Source organism: Bufo bufo, chromosome 7 (assembly GCF_905171765.1).
Source record: "Bufo bufo chromosome 7, aBufBuf1.1, whole genome shotgun sequence".
Classification (NCBI taxonomy): domain Eukaryota; kingdom Metazoa; phylum Chordata; class Amphibia; order Anura; family Bufonidae; genus Bufo; species Bufo bufo.
Genome location: NC_053395.1, coordinates 95,271,141 through 95,291,268, shown reverse-complemented (window position 1 = coordinate 95,291,268; position 20,128 = coordinate 95,271,141). Strand labels below are relative to the sequence as shown.

Below are 20,128 nucleotides of genomic sequence, written 5' to 3'. Positions count from 1 at the left end.
TTCAGATGTCCGCATGATTTTTACGGATCCACTGATAGATGGATCGGATCTGCAAAACACATACAGGCGTCTCCCTGGAGCCTTCCAGGGGTGGTGATCAATGACTGTGGTGATCACCCCATATAGACTCCCTGATCACCCCCCCTGTCATTGATCACCCCCCCCCTGTCATTGATCACCCCCCGTCATTGATCACCCCCCCTGTCATTGATCACCCCCCTGTAAGGCTCCATTCAGACATTTTTTTGGCCCAAGTTAGCGGAATTATTTTTTTTTTTTCTTACAAAGTCTCATATTCCACTAACTTGTGTCAAAAAATAAAATCTCACATGAACTCACCATACCCCTCACGGAATCCAAATGTGATTACATCATTAATTCACCCAGACCAAAATGGGTTTATTACCGGGAGGGGTACCCATTATAATTTACATCGCTTGTTTGCTAATATTCAATCCTCCGGGAAAACCGCCTGCTCGATCCTGTCGTTAGATGCCACGAAGGCCTACGACAGGGTTGAGTGGAGTTTCCTCTGGAGGGTGATGGGAAGAATGGGATTTGGTCCAAGGTTTATAGCCATGGTCCATTTGCTTTACAAATCCCCCCTGGCCAAACTTAGGATTAACGGGACCCTGACTAGGTCCTTGATGTTGGAGAGAGGCACCCGTCAAGGATGTCCTCTCTCGCCACTCCTATTTAACATTTATATTGAGCCTTTGGCCATAAAAATCAGACAGGACTCGGGGGTTGTTGGATTTGGGATTGCGGGAGATCATGATCGGATTTCCTTGTATGCAGATGATATTATTTTGTTTTTTATGCAACAGACCAATATTACCCTGCCAAAAATTATGGAGATTGTAGAACTGTACTCCAGGCTCTCGGGCCTGGAGGTAAATTGGTCCAGAACTACCCTCCTCCCTATAGATAAGCCACAATTATTAGTAGAGAATCTACCTCTGGACCTGGGGGTTGAGGATTCCATGAAGTACTTGGGGATAAACGTCTCTGCTAATGTTCAGGACTATGTTCAACTTAATTTACTCCCCGCCATTATGAAGATTAGATCTAAAGTTAAAATTATGGCATCGGTTCACCCTTTCGAGAGGAGATAGGGTCTCCCTGGTGAAAATGATAGTTCTTTCCCAACTGCAATATGTTTTCCGAAATTCCCCGGTTTGGATAGAGGACAAATTCTTTAAATTGATAGAGAAGATGATCAATGATTTGTTATGGGGGAGAAAGCGGGTAAGGCTGAAACTGGATTATTTTTCAATGCCGCTGGAACGGGGGGGGTTTGAACCTTCCGAGTTTCAGGGGATACTTTATTGTGTCTCAGCTATGAACGTGTAAAACTTTCACACTTGCGGCAGAGTATTCTGGCAGGCATTTCCGTCGCCGGAAATGCCTGCCGGATCCATCAAAACATATGCAAACTGATGGCATTTGTCAGACGGATCACGATCCTGATCCGTCTGACAAATGCATTGAAATGCCGGATCCGTGTCTCCGGTGTCATCTGGAAAAACGGATGCGGCATTTATTTATTTTTCACATTTTTTGCGGTCTGAGAATGCACAGACCGCGAAAACGGATCCGGCTGGATCCGGCATTACTGCATTTCAATGGGAAAAAATGACTGATCCGGCAAGTGTTCTGTAATTTTGGACGGAATCTCCGTCCTGAAAAGGCAAAAAGACTGAACTGAAGACATCCTGATGCATCCTGAACGGATTGCTCTCCATTCAGAATGTATGGGGATAAAACTGATCAGTTCTTTTCCGGTTTTGAGCCCCTAGGACGGAACTCAATGCATGAAAAGAATAACACTAGTGTGAAAGTACCCTGAGTTCATGTATGTGTTGGAGGCTCTGTCAGGACCCTCCAACGCAGATTCTGGTGCAGCAGATCACTTTTTGCCTGCATTCCATGACCCATGAAGAAATGGGGGGGGGGGGGGGGTGGGAATCTGGTCATTAAGGGATTAGAGCAGATTGATAAGTTGAGTGCAGCCGCTGTATCACAGATCTTTTTCCGTTGGTTATCCTGATCGGGCTCTATGGGAGAGCAGAAATCTGGCCACTCGCTGTGGCTTACTTTGCCAAGTTTTGACTGTAGCATATGCAGGCCGTGGTTGGCAAGATGTTCACATAAAAATGGTCCATTATAAAGTCTGAAGGACTCTAGTGATGCCTTGTAATCAGACACTCTGTTTTTAATTGTATGAGGTTGTATTCCATGCATCCCATTGGATTGTTTTTAAAAAGTCATATAAATGGTGATTGTTCAGCATGGCTTTCATATCTAGGTGCTTTCTGATGAAGAAAAAAGAAAACAGTATGATGCATATGGTGAAGAAGGACTTAAAGATGGCCATCAAAGTTCTCATGGTGACATATTCTCACAGTAAGTAGTTACTGTATAATCAAATATTCTTCTTCACTTCAGTTGTATTTACACGTGCCGACTGTGCAGGCAATTATCGGGAAGGGACCATTCCTTACAGTTTTATGCAGCAATCACCTCCACTGTATAAACATTTTGGAAAATCTTTTTAACATGCATATGGTCTAATAGAGAAGATAAAAACAGAGTCCTTAGATAATTCCTTTTAAACGATTGTCCGGCTTAGAAGCCAACTTAACCCTGCCCATAATGTGTGCCAGATTAAATAAATGCACTTTTCTCGCCCATATTCCTTGGGGGACACAGGAAACCATGGGTATAGCTCTGCTCCCTAGGAGGCGTGACACTAAGTGAAAGCTGTAAGCCCCTCCTCCATCAGCTATACCCTTCAGCCTGGAGAAGAGACTGCCAGTTTTTGCTTAGTGTCCAAGGAGGCAAGACACCCCCTGCTTATGCAGGGTAGTTTTCCTATGATTTTTTATTTTTGCGTTATTTGTTGTTTTTTAATTCGATTTTTTTCTACCTACAGGGACAACAGAGGCGCATTAGACCCCTCTGTTTCTCCCGGGGTTGAGTTGCGCCAGTGCCGGTAATTCCGCACTGCCGCCTCCCCCACAGAAGACAAGGTGGACCAGGGCAGCCTCGCTCCCCTGCGTCCCGCCAGCTCAGGGTCGCCCGCACGCCAAGTCCCTCCCCCGGCTTCCTGCCACTGCGGTGCCAGGAGCTGAAGGGGCGACCCACGCTGGATGGACTGAGGGCGAAGACAGCGTATGGTGAGAGTGGCTGCTCCAGCCTCCCCTTCCTCCCTCCCACCGCTGCTACATCACCATGGCCGCTGCAAAATCCCCCATGGCCACTGCTACATGGCCACTGCTACATCTACCTCACTCATGTCGTGGGCCGCCTAATAGACAGGCCACCTACCCCGCAGGACGCCACTCTGACTGTCGCGCCCTCCGGGTCCACTGCTTCTGCCGCTGCAGCGGGTTCACTCTCTCCTAGTGACCCCTCCCGAGCTAGGCACTCTCAGAAGCGTATTAGAGTAGAGCGAGCCTCCTCCTCTGAGGCCTCACTCTCCCCGCCACGCGTGCGCACCCAGACGGGCCTCTCCTCTCCAAGGGATTCGCTCTCTGAAGGTGAATTGGCGGTTTCAGATTTGGAAATGGACTCGGCCCTGCCGTCCAAGCTAGCCTCAGCGATGGGTCAACTCATCTCTGATATTCGTGACACCTTTAAGGTGCAGGATGATCCCCCTAGCTCTGACGCAGCTAGCGTCTCCTTTATCAGACCCAGGCAGGCCTCAAAAGTCTTTCTAATCCACTCTGATTTCTCCTCCGTGGTGTCTAAGGCTTGGGCTACGTTCCTTGGCCCAGCTTATTATTCGGGCCGGGAATTTTGTTTGTGAGGCCTCCCTTGATGCGGGAGCCCTTATTGCACGCTCCTCCGCCCTGGCAGTTGCCGTCAGGAGGGAGCTCTGGCTGAAGGTTTGGAAAGCGGACGCTGCCTCCAAACGTTCCCTGGCAGGGCTACCGTTTGCGGGTTCCCGCCTTTTCGGGGTCCGCTTAGACGAACTTATTTCGGAGGCCACGGGTGGTAAAAGCACCCATCTTCCTCAACCCCAAGCCAGGGGCGCCCCCCGCGGACGCCCTGGTGCGTCTCGTTTTCGGTCCTCCCGCAGGGCCTCTGGGGCTCCCACCACAGCTGCCGCTTCGGCTCCTCCCCAGGATAAGCGTAGGAAGCCGTTTTTTCGGGCGCAGCCCTCCTGGCGCAAGCCGCAGGCTGCCCGCACACCCGCAGCAAAACAGTCCTCTGCCTGAAGGCGCGCCCCCACCCACCCGGGTGGGGGGCCGGCTCCTCCTTTTCAGGGACGTCTGGATGGCTCACGTCTCCGACGCCTGGGCCCTCGAAATTGTGTCCTCCGGATACAAAATCGAATTTGCATCCTTCCCTCCAGATCGGTTCTTTCGCTCCCGCCCGCCGCGGGACCCGAAAAGCGCGGCTGCGTTCTCCGCGGCCGTTCAAGCCTTACTGGACAGGGGGGTGATTACCCCCGTTCCTCTAGAGGAAAGGTTCCAAGGGTTCTACTCGAACCTCTTTGTAGTTCCCAAGAAGGGAGGTTCGGTGCGGCCCATTTTGGACCTCAAAAAGCTCAACCGTTTTCTCCTCCTTCGACGGTTTCGGATGGAGTCCCTCCGTTCCGCGGTGGCTTCCCTGGAGCAGGGAGATTTCATGTCTTCCATCGATATACAGGATGCCTACCTCCATGTTCCGGTAGCCCGGTGTCACCATCGCTTCCTCCGATTCGCCGTGGGGGACCTCCACTTCCAATTTGTCGCCCTTCCCTTTGGGCTGGCAACAGCCCCCCGGGTGTTCACCAAGGTCCTGGCCCCGGTTTTGGCCTTACTCCGTTCCAGGGGTGTTTTTCTGCTACCGTACTTGGACGATATCCTAATCAAGGCTCCGTCCCTTTCTCAAGCGTTTGCCAGCGTGGATCTCACTCTAGAGACTCTGGCGAGGTTCGGTTGGGTCATCAACTTCCCCAAGTCCTCCCTTCCCCCCTCCAGACAACTAGTCTTCCTGGGAATGCTTTTAGACACGGGAGCGGCGGAGGTACGTCTTCCCTCGGAAAAACGTCTGATCCTCCGTGGGGCGGTTCGGGGTCTCCTTCTCCACCGTCAACCGTCCTTCCGCTTCTGCATGCGGGTCTTGGGGCAAATGGTTGCCTGCTTCGAGGCGATCCCATTTGCGCAGTTTCACTCCCGCCCTCTCCAACGGGCGATCCTCTCCTCCTGGGACAAATCGCCGGAGTCTCTGGATCATCCCTTCCATCTATCGCCTCCGGTGCGGTCATCTCTCCGCTGGTGGTTACAGTCCCCTCTTCTGGGCAGGTCTTTTCTGCCACTCAACTGGTTGGTGGTTACAACCGATGCCAGTCTCTTGGGCTGGGGAGGCGTCTTTCCTCCCCGATCCGTCCAGGGCATTTGGTCTCCATCGGAGTCCAAACTCTCGATCAATGTCCTGGAGCTGAGAGCGGCCCTTCTGTCTCTACGACACTGGACTCATCTGCTGAAGGGTCATCCAGTTCGTGTACAATCGGACAACGCCACGGCTGTGGCGTACATAAACCACCAGGGGGGCACTCGCAGCGCTGCAGCAATGCGGGAGGTCACCAGCATTCTCCGTTGGGCGGAAGCCCACGTCCCGGCCCTATCTGCAATTTTTATTCCAGGGGTGGACAATTGGGCGGCGGACTTCCTCAGTCGCACCACCGTCGACCCCGGCGAGTGGTCTCTTCACCCGGAGGTATTCGAGGCCATTTGCCTTCGTTGGGGCATACCGGACGTGGACCTCATGGCCTCAAAATTCAATCACAAGGTCCCCGCCTATCTGTCCAGGGCCAGGGATCCGGGAGCTTGCGGAGTCGACGCCCTCGTTCTTCCTTGGCGAGGCTTCGCGCGCCCATACATATTCCCTCCCATCCCTCTCCTGCCCAAGGTCCTTCGGAAGATCGCGGCGGAAGGCGTCTCGGTGATTCTGGTCGCTCCGGACTGGCCCCGCCGGTCTTGGTATGCCGACCTCATGCTGCTCCTGGCAGACGCGCCCTGGCCGCTGCCCGCCAGGGAAGATCTTCTCTCTCAGGGACCGATCTTCCACCCGCGTTTAGGGTCCCTACGTTTGACGGCGTGGTTGTTGAGACCACAGTCCTGACACGTAGGGGTTTTTCTGCGGACGTCGTCCGCACCATGATCCGCGCCCGTAAGCCGTCCTCTTCTAGGATCTATTATAGGACCTGGAGGACCTTTTTGGGGTTCTGTGCCGATCTGGGGATTCCTCCGCTCCGCTTTTCTCTCCCCACCGTTTTGTCCTTCCTGCAGAGCGGACTGGCCCAAGGTCTAGGCCTTAGTTCTTTGAAGGGTCAGGTGTCTGCGCTGTCCATTTTGTTTCAGCGCCCACTGGCCCCCCTTGGTCCTGTCAAGACCTTCCTTCAGGGCGTGGCTCACGCGGTTCCCCCGTACCGCCCTCCGGTACCGCCCTGGGACCTGAACCTGGTTCTCTCAGCGCTCCAGGCTTCTCCTTTCGAGCCTCTGCGGACTGTTTCCTTGCGACTTCTGTCCTGCAAGGTTATTTTCCTTGTAGCCGTCACCTCTCTTCGGAGGGTGTCCGAATTGGCTGCACTCTCCTGTCTGGAACCTTTCCTAGTGTTCCACCAGGACAAGGTGGTTCTTCGTCCGGTTCCTTCCTTCCTTCCTAAGGTGGTCTCCGCCTTTCATCTGAACGAGGACATCGTTCTCCCCTCTTTGTGTCCTTCCCCTTCCCACCCGCGGGAGAGGAAGCTTCATCGCCTGGACGTTGTCAGGGCGCTCAAGATTTACCTGGAAGTAACCAGCTCTTTCAGGCATACTGACTCGCTCTTTGTGGTCCCGGAAGGGTCGCGCAGAGGGATGGCGGCATCCAAAGTTGCTATCGCCCGTTTTGTCAAGATGGCTGTTACTGAGGCTTATCTCGCCAAGGGCAAGGTTCCGCCCCTTGGTGTTACCGCTCACTCCACTAGAGCGGTCGGGGCTTCCTGGGCTCAGAGGAATCGGGCTTCTACGGAGCAGATTTGCAAGGCGGCCACTTGGTCTTCCTTGCACACCTTCACCAAGTTCTACAGGGTGCATACTCATGCGTCGGCTGACGCTGCTTTAGGCCGTCTGGTGTTGCAGGCAGCAGTTGATTGATGCCTCTGGTGTTGGTCTAGTTTGTTCTGGTCCCTCCCTTCTGGGACTGCTCTGGAACGTCCCATGGTTTCCTGTGTCCCCCAAGGAATATGGGCGAGAAAAGGAGACTTTTGTATTACTTACCAGTAAAGTCTCTTTCTCGCTCTTCCTTGGGGGACACAGCACCCGCCCTTCATTTGGGTTACAGTTGTGGTTCCGGCTTGGTTGCCCCAGTTGGGGCTCGACAGTTCTTTTTCCGGTTGGTGGTTATCTTTCACTACTTGGACACGCAACTGGCAGTCTCTTCTCCAGGCTGAAGGGTATAGCTGATGGAGGAGGGGCTTACAGCTTTCACTTAGTGTCACGCCTCCTAGGGAGCAGAGCTATACCCATGGTTTCCTGTGTCCCCCAAGGAAGAGCGAGAAAGAGACTTTACTGGTAAGTAATACAAAAGTCTCCTTATCTGTCCACAGTCCCATTATTTCAGCAGTTCGACTGCCTTTCCGGCCACTTTGGGTCTCTGCTGACCGAAAGAGGCTTGGTCTTGTGACCGCTAATACCATGGTCACATCTGCTAGAACAACACATCACTAACAGTGGCGTGCTATTTAGCATGTAAATGCCGAAGCTGGTGACAGGAGGCAGCTGTCACAGGATGAAGTCATTTCCGGTACCCATAGGGGCTGGGAATGCCAGGACCACAGACAAGTGGGCAACCAGTTGGCTGTGTCTCTGCACAGTTTGACGCTATCCAGTCAATGCTGCCAGTGGCACACTGGAAACACTCAGCTGGACCTTTTATTGCAAGTTGAAGGCAACTGCTAGAAGGAATAATAAAGGAATGGAACAATAGAGAGTCCTAGGAATAGATGCTCAAGAATTGTTATTACAAGGTGGATGCAAGTAGTTGCTAAAACAGACAAGAGGTTACTGGTCCTCTTTAACTTGTTAAATGTTCTCAAGGGGTTGTTCTAGGTCAGACAACCCCTTTAATGTCTATATTTAAAGGACGATGACAAAAAGCAACTTTTTAGACTACCTAGGTCTCTTCATCATGTAACACAATGTCTGAAGTCACATATTTATACCCACTAAGACATAGTATGGTAAATAATGCCCCTAATAGACGGGCCAATTATTGGGCATAAGTGTTCATAGGAACACTTTGTTCCCAAAAATTGGCCTGTATGAACGAGCTAACACCCTTGGCATACATATTTTTGGTTAGGTCTTCAGCACTTTAAAATGCTAAAAAAAAAATTACATTTTTTTTTTAACCCCTTAAAGACACATGACGTACCGGTACGGCATGTTTCCCGAGTCCTTAACCACTTGCCCCACACGTAACGCCGATGGGCGTCCGGGCGGCGGCAGTCGCAGGCTCAGCGACGCCTATTGGCGTCATCTCGTGTGAGCCGAGATTTCCTAAGAACGCGCGTTCACAGGATCGCGCAGTTCAGAAGTTCAACTACAGCCTGGCAGCAGCGATCATTGGCTGGCAGGCTGTAGATTTTTAAAATAACCAATGAAATGGGTATGTCAGATGCTATTTTGTAAATAGCGTCTGATATACCTGCTACCTGGTCCTCTGGTGGTCCCTTTTGCTTGGATCGACCACCAGAGGACACAGGCAGCTCTGTAAGTAGCACTACACACACATATTACACCCCCCCTGTCACTTATTAACCCCTGATCACCCCATATTAGACTCCCTAATCACCCCCCTGTCATTGATCACCCCCCCCCCCCCCCCCCCCATCTGTAAGGGTCCCTTATCACCGCCAGTTACTTAGCTACTTGTTAGGTAGTTAGCGCCCAGCGCACCGCACTGCAGTCACTGGTTAGTCGCTGATTAGCGTCATCGCTGTCGCTAATCAGCACTAGTACTATATAGTATCTGTAAGGCCCCTTTCACACGGGCGAGTATTCCGAGCGGATGCTGTTCACATGAGCTGTGATTTTCACGCATCACTTATGCGTTGCGTGAAAATCGCAGCATGCTCTATATTCTATATTCAGGCCCCATAGAAGTGAATGGGGTTGCATGAAAATTGCAAGCCTCCGCAAGCAAGTGCAGATGCGGTGCGATTTTCACGCATGGTTGCTAGGAGACGATCGGGATGGAGACCCAATCATTATTATTTTCCCTTATAACATGGTTATAAGGGAAAATAATAGCATTCTGAATACAGAATGCAAAGTAAAATAGGGCTGGAGGGGTTAAAAAAATAAATATAATAATTTAACTCGCCTTAGCCCACTTGATCGCGTAGCCGGCATCTCCTTCTGTCTCCTTAGTTGAATAGGACCAGTGGTGAGCATTAAGTATAGTTACAGGACCTTTGATGACGTCACTCCGGTCATCACATGGTACGTCACATGATCTTTTACCATGGTGATGGATCATGTTACGACCGGAGTGACGTCATCAAAGGTCCTGTAACTGTACTTAATGCTCACCACAGGTCCTATTCAACAAAGGAGACAGAAGGAGATGCCGGGCCGCGATCAAGTGGACTTAAGGTGAGCTAAAAAAAATATATATTTCTTTTTTTTTTTTTTTAACCCCTCCAGCCCTATTTCACTTTGCATTCTGTATTCAGAATGCTATTATTTTCCCTTATAACCATGTTTTAAGGGAAAATAATACAATCTACAGAACACCGATCCCAAGCCCGAACTCTGTGAAGAAGTTCGGGTTTGGGTACCAAACATGCACGATTTTTCTCCCGCGCGTGCAAAACGCATTACAATGTTTTGCACTCGCGCGGAAAAATCGTGCGTGTTCCCGCAACACACCCGCACATTTTCCCTCAACGCCCGTGTGAAACCAGCCTAAGTGATCAAGACTGATCGCAATCAGATCTATATCAGTACATTAGGGTCACCTTAGGCTCTACAAAAAACGCAGTGTTCGCCCGATCAGGCCTGATCTTGTGCGCACACTTGCTTTCAGTCCGCCCCACCGCAGTGACAGAATTATTTTTTTCGGATCACTGCAAAAACACAGTAAAATCGCTGTGGCGCTATAAAGATCACTTTTGAGCTTTCTGGATCTTTATTAGCGATCGCAGCTTTACTTCGCAAGCACTCTTTTTTACTAGGCAGGTGTGCTCTTTTTCCTGGGTAGTCTCAGAGGAATACCCCCTAAATTTAGTTAGCCCAAAATGTCAAAGGAGTATTCCGCTGGAGGCCTACAGGATTCTGGCCGTGATGGGTGAAAGCGATGGGGACGCCTCACCCGCTGAATCCAGTGGTTCAGAATATGAACCTGTAGACAGCAGCGGCACTCTAACCGCTAGTGAAGATGACGAGGTTGAGGTCCCTGCTATGGTCAGCCGTACCCGATCCCATGTCAGTGTTCTGCATACCCCGCGTGATGAGCCTCATTTGCAGCAGAGTGGTGCTAGCGCTGATCTTTTTTATGGTGCGGCATACACCAGCAGCGCACCACATCCTGGACCTTCTACCAGCACTGCCGTATTCCCTGGTGAAGTGGCGAGCACCAGAAGGGCAGTTCAAGCTGGTACGGTGGCACGTGCAGTAACTCCCCCGTCGCAGCCACCACATTCACAATCCCGTAGAGCCCTTAGTCTCCCAGAGGTGCTGGCAAACCCAAATTGGCACTCCCCTGCTTCCACCACACCCGTATTGCCCCCTTTCACCGCCCAGTCTGAAGTTCGCGTGGAGACAGCTCATTTAGTATCAGACCTCGAGTTCGTTGAGCTGTTCTTCACCGCGGATCTCTGACTTAATTGTGGCAGAAACCAACCGCTACGCCACACAGTATATTACCGCCAATCCGGAAAGCTTCTATGCCCAGCCTTTCCGGTGGAAACCAGTCACAGTTTCTGAATTTAAATTAATTTTGGGCCTTATCCTCAGCATGGGTCTAACTAAAAACAATGTATTGCGGTCCTATTGGTCTAAAGACCCAATACATTACATGCCCATGTTCTCTGCTGCTATGTCCAGGGCACGTTTTGAGGGCATCATGCGCTTTATGCATTTTACTGACAATAAAACCTGCCATCCAAGAGGCCACCCTGCTTATGACCGGCTCTGCAAAATTCGGCCCCTCATAGACAGTTTGTCATCCAGGTTTGCAGATGTGTATACCCCCAATCAGAACATCTGCATAGACTAGTTCCTAGTACATTTTACCGGGCGCATTGGCATCAAACAGTACATCCCCAGCAAGCGCGCCCGGTATGGGGTCAAACTGTATAAGCTGTGTGAAAGGGCTATACATATCGTTTTATGGTCTATGAGGGAAAAGACTCAAAACTGGAGCCGGTCGGATGTCCTGACTACCTGGGGAGCAGTGGCAAGATTGTCTGGGACTTGGTGTCACCCTTACGCCACAAGGGGTACCACTTATACGTGGACAATTTTTACACAAGCGTGGCCCTCTTTCAGCACTTACATCTAGTCGGAATAAAATGCTGTGGCACTGCACGACCTAGTCGCCGGGGCTTCCCCCAACGGCTCGTTAAAACCCGACTTGCCCGGGGGGAGAGGGCTGCCTTGTGTGACCAAGAACTGCTCGCGGTGAAGTGGAGGGACAAGAGGGACGTTTACCTTCTGTCCACCATTCACGCAGACCCGACTGTCCAAATTGAAAGGGCAACTAGAGTCATTGAGAAACCCCTCTCTGTCCACGACTATAACCTTCACATGGGAGGGGTGGACTTCAATGACCAGATGTTGGCTTCCTATTTAGTGTCCTGCCGCACCAGATGCTGGTATAAGAAGGTGTCTGTTTATTTAATTCAATTGGCTCTGTATAATAGTTTTGTTCTCTACAGTAAGGCTGGGAGAACGGGATCCTTCCTAAAATTCCAGGAAGAGATCATTTCGTAACTCCTGTATCCAGGAGGGTCCGTGCCCCAAGTCCCTGATGTAGTTAGCTGGCTACATGGCAGACACTTCCCGAGTGTCTATCCTGGTACCCCAACTCAGCGTTCCCCAAGAAAAAGATGTGTCTGTAGCAGGGCTGGAATAAGGCGTGACACCACCTTTTTTTGTCCTGACTGTCCTGACCAGCCTGCCCTTTGCATAGGGGAGTATTTCCGCAAGTACCACACACAGGTACACTATTAGTGTAGGGATCACGTGACACAGGACAGGCACACAGGGGTCTTAGGACCCTTTCACACAGAGCTGCTATAAACCTCTCCTTTCACCTGGGACAAAGTGCATAATGTACTTCGCTACATCTCTGGGGGATTTGCACATTGTCCCATGGGGAAGGAGAGGTTTGTCCTCTAAAGGTGTAAAAAAATAAATAAAATCACAGGTAAGCAAAAAAGTTAATGTTCTGTTTCAAAGATTATATAAAGTTTATAAAAGTTGATGTTAATAAATTTATTGCGTTGCGGCCTGTTTTTTGTTTTTGTTTTTTTTTACCTCCTAGGTGGACCAAGCGATCAACCAGCTGCAGCACTGATGTGCATTCTGACAGAAGCATTGCGCTGCTGTCAGATTACACAAAGTCGGTGTATGCGGCGCTGCAAGACGAGATTTCTCCTCTGCAGTAAAAAAGATACGTTTGCCGAGGCTTATGAGCTGAGCGGTGGTGTTCATATGCTTTGGCAAACATTTTTTATAAAAAAATTTAAAAAAATTCTGGCAATGATTTATTCATCCACGTCGATTGATGTGAATGGAGAAATCTGGTTTGCCAGGGCATACGAGCTGAGTGGGTTTGGATGTTGGGCGGTGCTCCTATGTCCTGGCAGACGCCTTTCCCCCTTTTTTTTGCACATTTTTTGGCAGAGATTTTTCATCCACATTGATCTATGCGAATGAAGAAATCTGTGCCGTTCATTTTTTCTTTCAGCCCAGCGGCTGAACGGAAAAAAAATAATCTCATTACCCGTATGCTCAATATAAGGAGAATAGCAGAAACTCCTAATGCTGGCCATACATGTATTGATTGTGGAGACCCTCAAATGCCAGGGCAGTACAAACACCCCACAAATGACCCCATTTTGGAAAGAAGACACCCCAAGGTATTCGCTGAGGAGCATATTGAGTCCATAAAAGATTGAACTTTTTGTCACAAGTGAGCGGAAAGGGAGACTTTGTGTGAAAAAAATAAATAAAATCAATTTCCGCTAACTTGTGCCAAAAAAAAAAAATCTTCTATGAACTCGCCATGCCTCTCACGGAATACCTTGGGGTGTTTTCTTTCCAAAATGGGGTCACTTGTGGGGTATTTATACTGCCCTGGCATTTTAGGGGCCCTAAAGCGTGAGAAGTAGTTTGGAATTCAAATGTGTCAAAAATGCCCTGTGAAATCCTAAAGGTACTCATTGGAATTTGGGCCCCTTTGCGCACCTTTGCTGCAAAAAAAATGTCACACATGTGGTATCGCCGTACTCAGAAGAAGTAGGGCAATGTGTTTTTGGGTGTATTTTTACATATACCCATACTGTGTGTGAGAAATATCTCTGTAAATGACAACTTTTTAAAATTTTTTTTTTTATACAAAGTTGTCAATTTACAGAGATATTTCTCTCACCCAGCATGGGTATATGTTAAAATACACCCCAAAAAACATTGCCCTACTTCTTCTGAGTACGGTGATACCACATGTGTGACACTTTTTGCAGCTTGGGTGCGTAAAGGGGCCGAAAGTCCAACGAGTACCTTTAGGCTTTACAGGGTTGCTCACAATTTAGCCCCGCCCAAAATGCCAGAACAGTAAACACACCCCACAAATGACCCCATTTCGGAAAGTAGACACCCCAAGGTATTCACTGAGGGGCATAGTGAGTCTGTGGGAGATTTATTTTTATTTTTTGCCAGAAGTTAGCAGAAATGGAATCTTTATTTTATTTATTTTTTTCCTCAAAGTGTCATTTTCCGCTAACTTGTGAAAAAAATTAAATCATATATGAACTCACCATGCCCCTCCGCGAATACTTTGGGGTGTCTTCTTTCTAAAATGGGGTCATTTGGGGAGTATTTATACTATCCTGGCATTCTAGCACCTCAAGAAACATGACAGGTGCTCAGAAAGTCAGAGCTGCTTCAAAATGCGGAAATTCACATTTTGTACCATAGTTTGTAAACGCTATAACTTTTGCGCAAACCAATAAATATACACTTATTGGATTTTTTTTTAATCAAAGACATGTAGCACAATAAATTCTGACACAAACTTGTATAGAAATGTAATTATATTTGAACAATTTAACCAGAGAAAGTTAAAAATTGCGGTCTATTTTGATTAATATCAGAAAAACGAAAAATCTCAGCAGCAATCAAATACCACCAAAAGAAAGCTGTATTTGTGAGAAGGAAAGGAGGTAAAATTCATTTGGGTGCCAAGTTGCATGACCGAGCAATAAACCGTTAAAGTTGTGAAGTGCCGATTTATAAAAAAGGGCCTCGTCACTAGGGGGGTATAAACCTGTGGTTAAGGACACATGACGTACTGGTACGTCATGTGGTGTTCTGATCACCGCCGCCCGGCGGGCGGTGATTGGACAAGGTGCCTGCTCAAATCATTGAGCAGGCACCTTGACTAAATGCGCGGGGGGACCCGTGACCCCCCCGTGTCGGCGATCGCAGTAAACCGCAGGTCAATTTAGACCTGCGGTTTGCTGCGCTTTCTGCAGTTTCTGATCCCCGTGGGATCATAAACTTTAATATGCCAAACTGACACTCTGGTATAAACGGCTGACATCTGTGCTGTGATGTGAGCCGTTTAACCCTTTCCATACGGCGGTCCGTACGGACCGCTGTATGGAAAAGGTTAACAGTAAGGGAGCTCCCTCCCTCTCCCATCGGGGGGCTGCTGTGCCTTTGCAGCCCCCAGACAGGATGGTGTCACAGAGGGAGGGAGCCCCCCTCCTTCCCCTTCCCAGTCTGCTCAGTTGTGGCAGACGCGGAAGGTTCCCATGGCAACAGGACGCCTTCTCAGGCATCCTGCTGTCCATGGTGCTGAACAGATCTGTGCTAAAGGCATAGATCTGTTCAGACAAAGTGTAAGTAAAATACAGTACAATACACTGTATAGTGTACTTTACTGTATTATACAGACATCAGACCCATTGGATCTTCAAGAACCAAGTGGGTCTGGGTCAAAATAATGTAAAAAAAAATTGAAAAAAGTAAAGATAAAAAAAAAACAACACATTTATCACTGAATTTAAAAAAAAATGTATCGCCGCGTCCGTAACGACCTGATCTATAAAACGGTCCTGTTACTTTCCCCGCACGGTGAACGCCATAAAAATAAAAAAATAAAAACTATGAGGAAATTGAAATTTTGCCCACCTTACTTCCCAAAAAAGGTAATAAAAGTGATCAAAAAAGTCGCATGTACGCCAAAATAGTACCAATCAAACAGTCATCTCATCCCGCAAAAAAATCATACCCTACCCAAGATAATCGCCCAAAAACTGAAAAAACTATGGCTCTTAGACTATGGAAACACTAAAACATAATTTTTTTTGTTTCAAAAATGAAATCATTGTGTAAAACTTACATAAAAAAAAAAAAAAAAGTATACATATTGGGTATCGCCGCGTCCGTATCGACCGGCTCTATAAAAATATCACATGATCTAACCTGTCAGAAAAATGTTGTAAATAACAAAAAAAGTGCCAAAAAAAGCTATTTCTTGTTACCTTGCCTCACAAAAAGTGTAATATAGAGCAACCAAAAATCATATGTACCCTAAACTAGTACCAACAAAACTGCCACCCTATCCCGTAGTTTCTAAAATGGGGTCACTTTTTTGGAGTTTTTACTCTAGGGGTGCATCAGGGGGGCTTCAAATGGGACATGGTGTCAAAAAAAACAGTCCAGCAAAATCTGCAGTTTACGACCACATATGGGGTGTTTCTGTAAATTACAGAATCAGGGCCATAAATAATGAGTTTTGTTTGGCTGTTAACCCTTGCTTTGTAACTGGAAAAAATATATAAAAAAGGGAAATCTGCCAAAAAAGTGATATTTTGAAATTGTATCTCTATTTTCCATTAAATCTTGTGCAACACCTAAAGGGTTAACAACGTTTGTAAAATCAGTTTTGAATACCTTGAGGTGTGTAGTTTCTATTATATAAGCCTCGCAAAGTGACTTCAGACCTGAACTGGTCCCTAAAAAGTGGGTTTTTGAAAATTTCTGAAGCCTTGTAACATCCCCCAAAAATAAAATATCATTCCCAAATTGATGCAAACATGAAGTAGACATATGGGGAATGTAAAGTAATAACTATTTTTGTAGGTATTAGGGCTCATGCACACGACCTTTTTTTTTTTTTTTTTTTTTTTAAGGTCCGCAAAAACGGGGTCCGTGATCTGTGTCCGTTTTTTCTTCCATGGGTCTTCCTTCATTTTTGGAGGATCCATGGACATGAAGGAAAGTAATAAAAAAAAATCGTTTTGGTGTCCGCCTGGCCGTGCGGACCCAAACAGATCCGTCCTGACCTACAATGCAAGTCAATGGGGACGGATCTGTTTGACGTTGACACAATATGGTGCAATTGCAAACTGATTCGTCCCCCATTGACTTTCAATGTAAAGTCAGGAGTCCCTATTATACCAACGGATCAGAGTTTTCTCCAATCCAATGGTATATTTTAACTTGAAGCGCCCCCATCACCATGGGAACGCCTCTGTTAGAATATACCATCGGATTTGAGTTAGATCGTGAAACTCAGATCCGACAGTATATTCTCTGTTAGAATATACTGTCGGATTTGAGTTTTCACGAAGTGAAAACTCAGCTCTGAAAAAGCTGCGATCCATCTGTGTGAAAGTAGCCTACGGATCACGGACGCGGATGCCAATCTTGTGTGCAACCGTGTTTTTTCACGGAACCATTGAGTTAAATGGGTCCGTGAACTGTTGTCCGTCAAAAAAATAGGACAGGTCTTATTTTTTTGACGGACAGGAAACACGTATCACAGCCGCAGATAAACAACAACAATGCATTTTCCGAGTTTTCAACGGACCCATTGAAAGTCAATGGGTCCGCAGAAAATCACGGAAAACGGAACAACGGCCACGGATGCACACAACGGTCGTGTGCATGAGGCCTAACTATGTATTATAGAAGTAGAGAAATTGAAACTTGGAAATTTGCCAATTTTTACAAATTTTTCTTAAATTTGGTATTTTTTTTTATAAATAAAAATGCATTTTTTTTTTAACTTCATTTTACCAGTGTCATGAAGTACAATATGTGACGAAAAAACAATCTCCGAATGGCCTGGATAAGTCAAAGTGTTTTAAAGTTATCACCACTTAAAGTGACACTGGTCAGATTTGCAAAAAATGGCCTGGTCCTTAAGGTGAAATGAGGCTGTGTCCTTAAAGGGGTTGTCCGAGTTATGAAAAAAAATAATATAGCGCTGAAAATCTGATATATAACTGAGCGAAGCAAGTTTTATTCAAAAAAATATATATATATTTCCTCATTTCCCTGGTTCTTTTCTGGCACTTTGTTTATATGCAATAAAAACAATCTCTGCCCCTCCCCTGCACTGCTAAGGGAGTGGATACAAGAGCTGCCCTGAGTGACAGGTCTGCCTGCTGGGAGACTTTGCAGCATGTTGTAAGTGTAGAACTACATGTCCCAGCTGTATAATGACACTACTAATACACACAGGATCTTCCCCCTACCTTCTTGTGCAATGCTCTCTCTAGTATGTCAGCTCCAGTGCCCAGCATTGTCTCCTCACTGCCTGCAGAACTGTGCAGCTGAAGGGGTTAAGAATCCTAGCAGAGAGTAGAGGGCAGTGAAGGGGGGCGTGGCCAGCACAGTGACTCTAAACGACCTTTATCAGAGCAGGGAGAGAAGCTGACATCACAGCTCATGTGACCCTCAGTGAAATCTAAGAAACCAGCCACTTGAGATAAAGTGAGTTAATTGGAAAGCTGTTATATTTGCCTAGTTAGGAACATAGAGCAAAAAAATAACTCTGATAACCCCTTTAAGGGGTTAAGAAACATTGTTTTTTAGTTATTTTTTATCTAAACGTGTGGCTTATAGACCAAAAAATCCAAAGTTTTAAATACTTAACCCCAACAACTTAACATCCATGATTCTAAGTGGTTTTATGATGAGCATTTGCTAAAATGTTCTAAACTTTTTTTGGGAGTTATATATGAAATCCTAGGGTAACCTATAGGAGGAATTCATGTGTTGAAACTATAGAAATGGTATGCAAATCAGCTGTTAACGAACTTTTTGCACAAAACACCGCCACTTAAGGCTACTTTCACACCTGCGTTTAGGTGCGGATCCGTCTGGTATCTGCACAGACGGATCTGCACCTATAATGCAAACGATGGTATCCGTTCATAATAATGCAAACGCATCCATTTTGACTTACACTGAAAGTCAATGGGAGGTGGATCCGTTTTCAATTGCACCATATTGTGTCAGTAAAAACGGTTCAGTCCCCATTGACTTACATTGTAATTCAGGACGGATCTGTTTGGCTCAGTTTCGTCAGACTGACATCAAAACGTTGCAAGCAGCGTTTTGGTGTCCGCCTCCAGAGCGGAATGGAGGCTGAACGGAGGCAAACTGATGCATTCTGAACGGATCCTTTTCCATTCAGAATGCATTGGGGCTGAACTGATTTGTTTTGGGCCGCTTGTGAGAGCCTTGAAACGGATCTCACAGGCGGACCCAGAAACGCCAGTGTGAAAGTAGCCTAAGCTGGCTTAATTGTCTGCAACAATTTGAACCACTGGAGTGTGGGAGGAAACCAGAGTACCCAGATGAAACGGGGAGAACATACAAACTCCGTGCAGATGTTGCCCTTGGTCAGATTCGAACCTAGGACCCCAGCGCTGCTAGGCACCGATGCTAACCACTGAGCCACCGTGCTGCCCATAAGATGCTATATATGTGTCATCCCCCATAATGGTGTCTTTGTTTTTTAAATATATATATTTTTTTTTTAGTTTCTTTGGCGATTTTGGATTCATGTTTGGAGGCAATCCACGTCAACAAGACAGGAATGTTCCACGCGGCAGTGACATCATAATTGATCTGGAAGTGACACTAGAGGAAGTTTATTCTGGAAACTTTGTAGAGGTAATTTTTCTTTTCATTTATAGTAAAGACAAAGGCATGCTATCAAGATTGTGCTCGTATGCCAAAAGGACACTCTTCTGGTATACAATTTGTTATTAAAGCATATACACTTGGCTGAGTGCTTGTCAGGAACAGCGCTTAAAAAGTCAGTCACTGTGTTTTTTTTGGAGGGCTTAAAGTGGTTGTCCGAGTTACGGCAGCAATATATAACTGAGCTAAGGAAGTTTTAGGTAAAAAAAATATATATTTCCTCATTTCCCTGGTTCTCTTCTGCCCCTTTCTTTACCCGTTCTTGTGCAGAACTCCTTCAGTCTGTCAGCTCATGTGCCCAGTATTTGTCTCCTCACTGCCTGCAGCTACTCCGTAAAGCCCTCAGTTCAGCCCTGAGTATGTGCAGCTGAACGGGTTAAGAATCCAGGGATAGAGCAGACAGCAGCAGCCGGCAGTGAAGGGGGGCATGGCCAGCACAGTGACGATCAGAGCGGGGAGAGAAGCTGACATCACAGGTCATGTGACCCTCAGTGAAATCTGAGAAAGGAGCAACTACAGATGCAGTAAGTTAATGGCAAAGTGTTGTTTAGTTAGAAACATACAAAGAATAAAAAAAATAACTTGGACAACCCCTTTAAACGTTGCTGCATAAAATTAAACATTTTAAGTAATTCTGCAGAGGTTTACAGAATATTCAAGATTCTAAAAGGTATCTTCTTGTAAAGCCATAGGGTGATTGATTTATTTATTTTTTATTATTATTGTAATGGACTCCTTTTGAGCTAAACAAAATATTGTTTCTTTATTAAAAACCATTGAGCCCCTTTCTCTGTACAACCTTTAAAGGGGAATTCTGGTTAGATTAAGTTTTCCCCCTATCCAATGGGTCGGAGATTAGATGGGGGGTGTCCTACCGCTGATTACGAGAATGGGGGCTCCATACACCCTGCAGCCCCCCTGAA

The 20,128-nt window shown here is 47.1% G+C and overlaps 1 protein-coding gene across 1 annotated transcript in view; it reads left to right on the top strand.

Moving 5' to 3' along the window:
- DNAJB11 (DnaJ heat shock protein family (Hsp40) member B11) overlaps positions 1-20,128 on the top strand; it is a 66,290-nt gene that overhangs the window by 13,452 nt on the left and 32,710 nt on the right. Inside the window, exons 3-4 of the mRNA XM_040440521.1 lie at positions 2,309-2,406; positions 19,043-19,175. Of these exons, the coding sequence (XP_040296455.1) occupies positions 2,309-2,406; positions 19,043-19,175 (231 nt within the window). The remainder of the gene's footprint in view (positions 1-2,308; positions 2,407-19,042; positions 19,176-20,128) is intronic.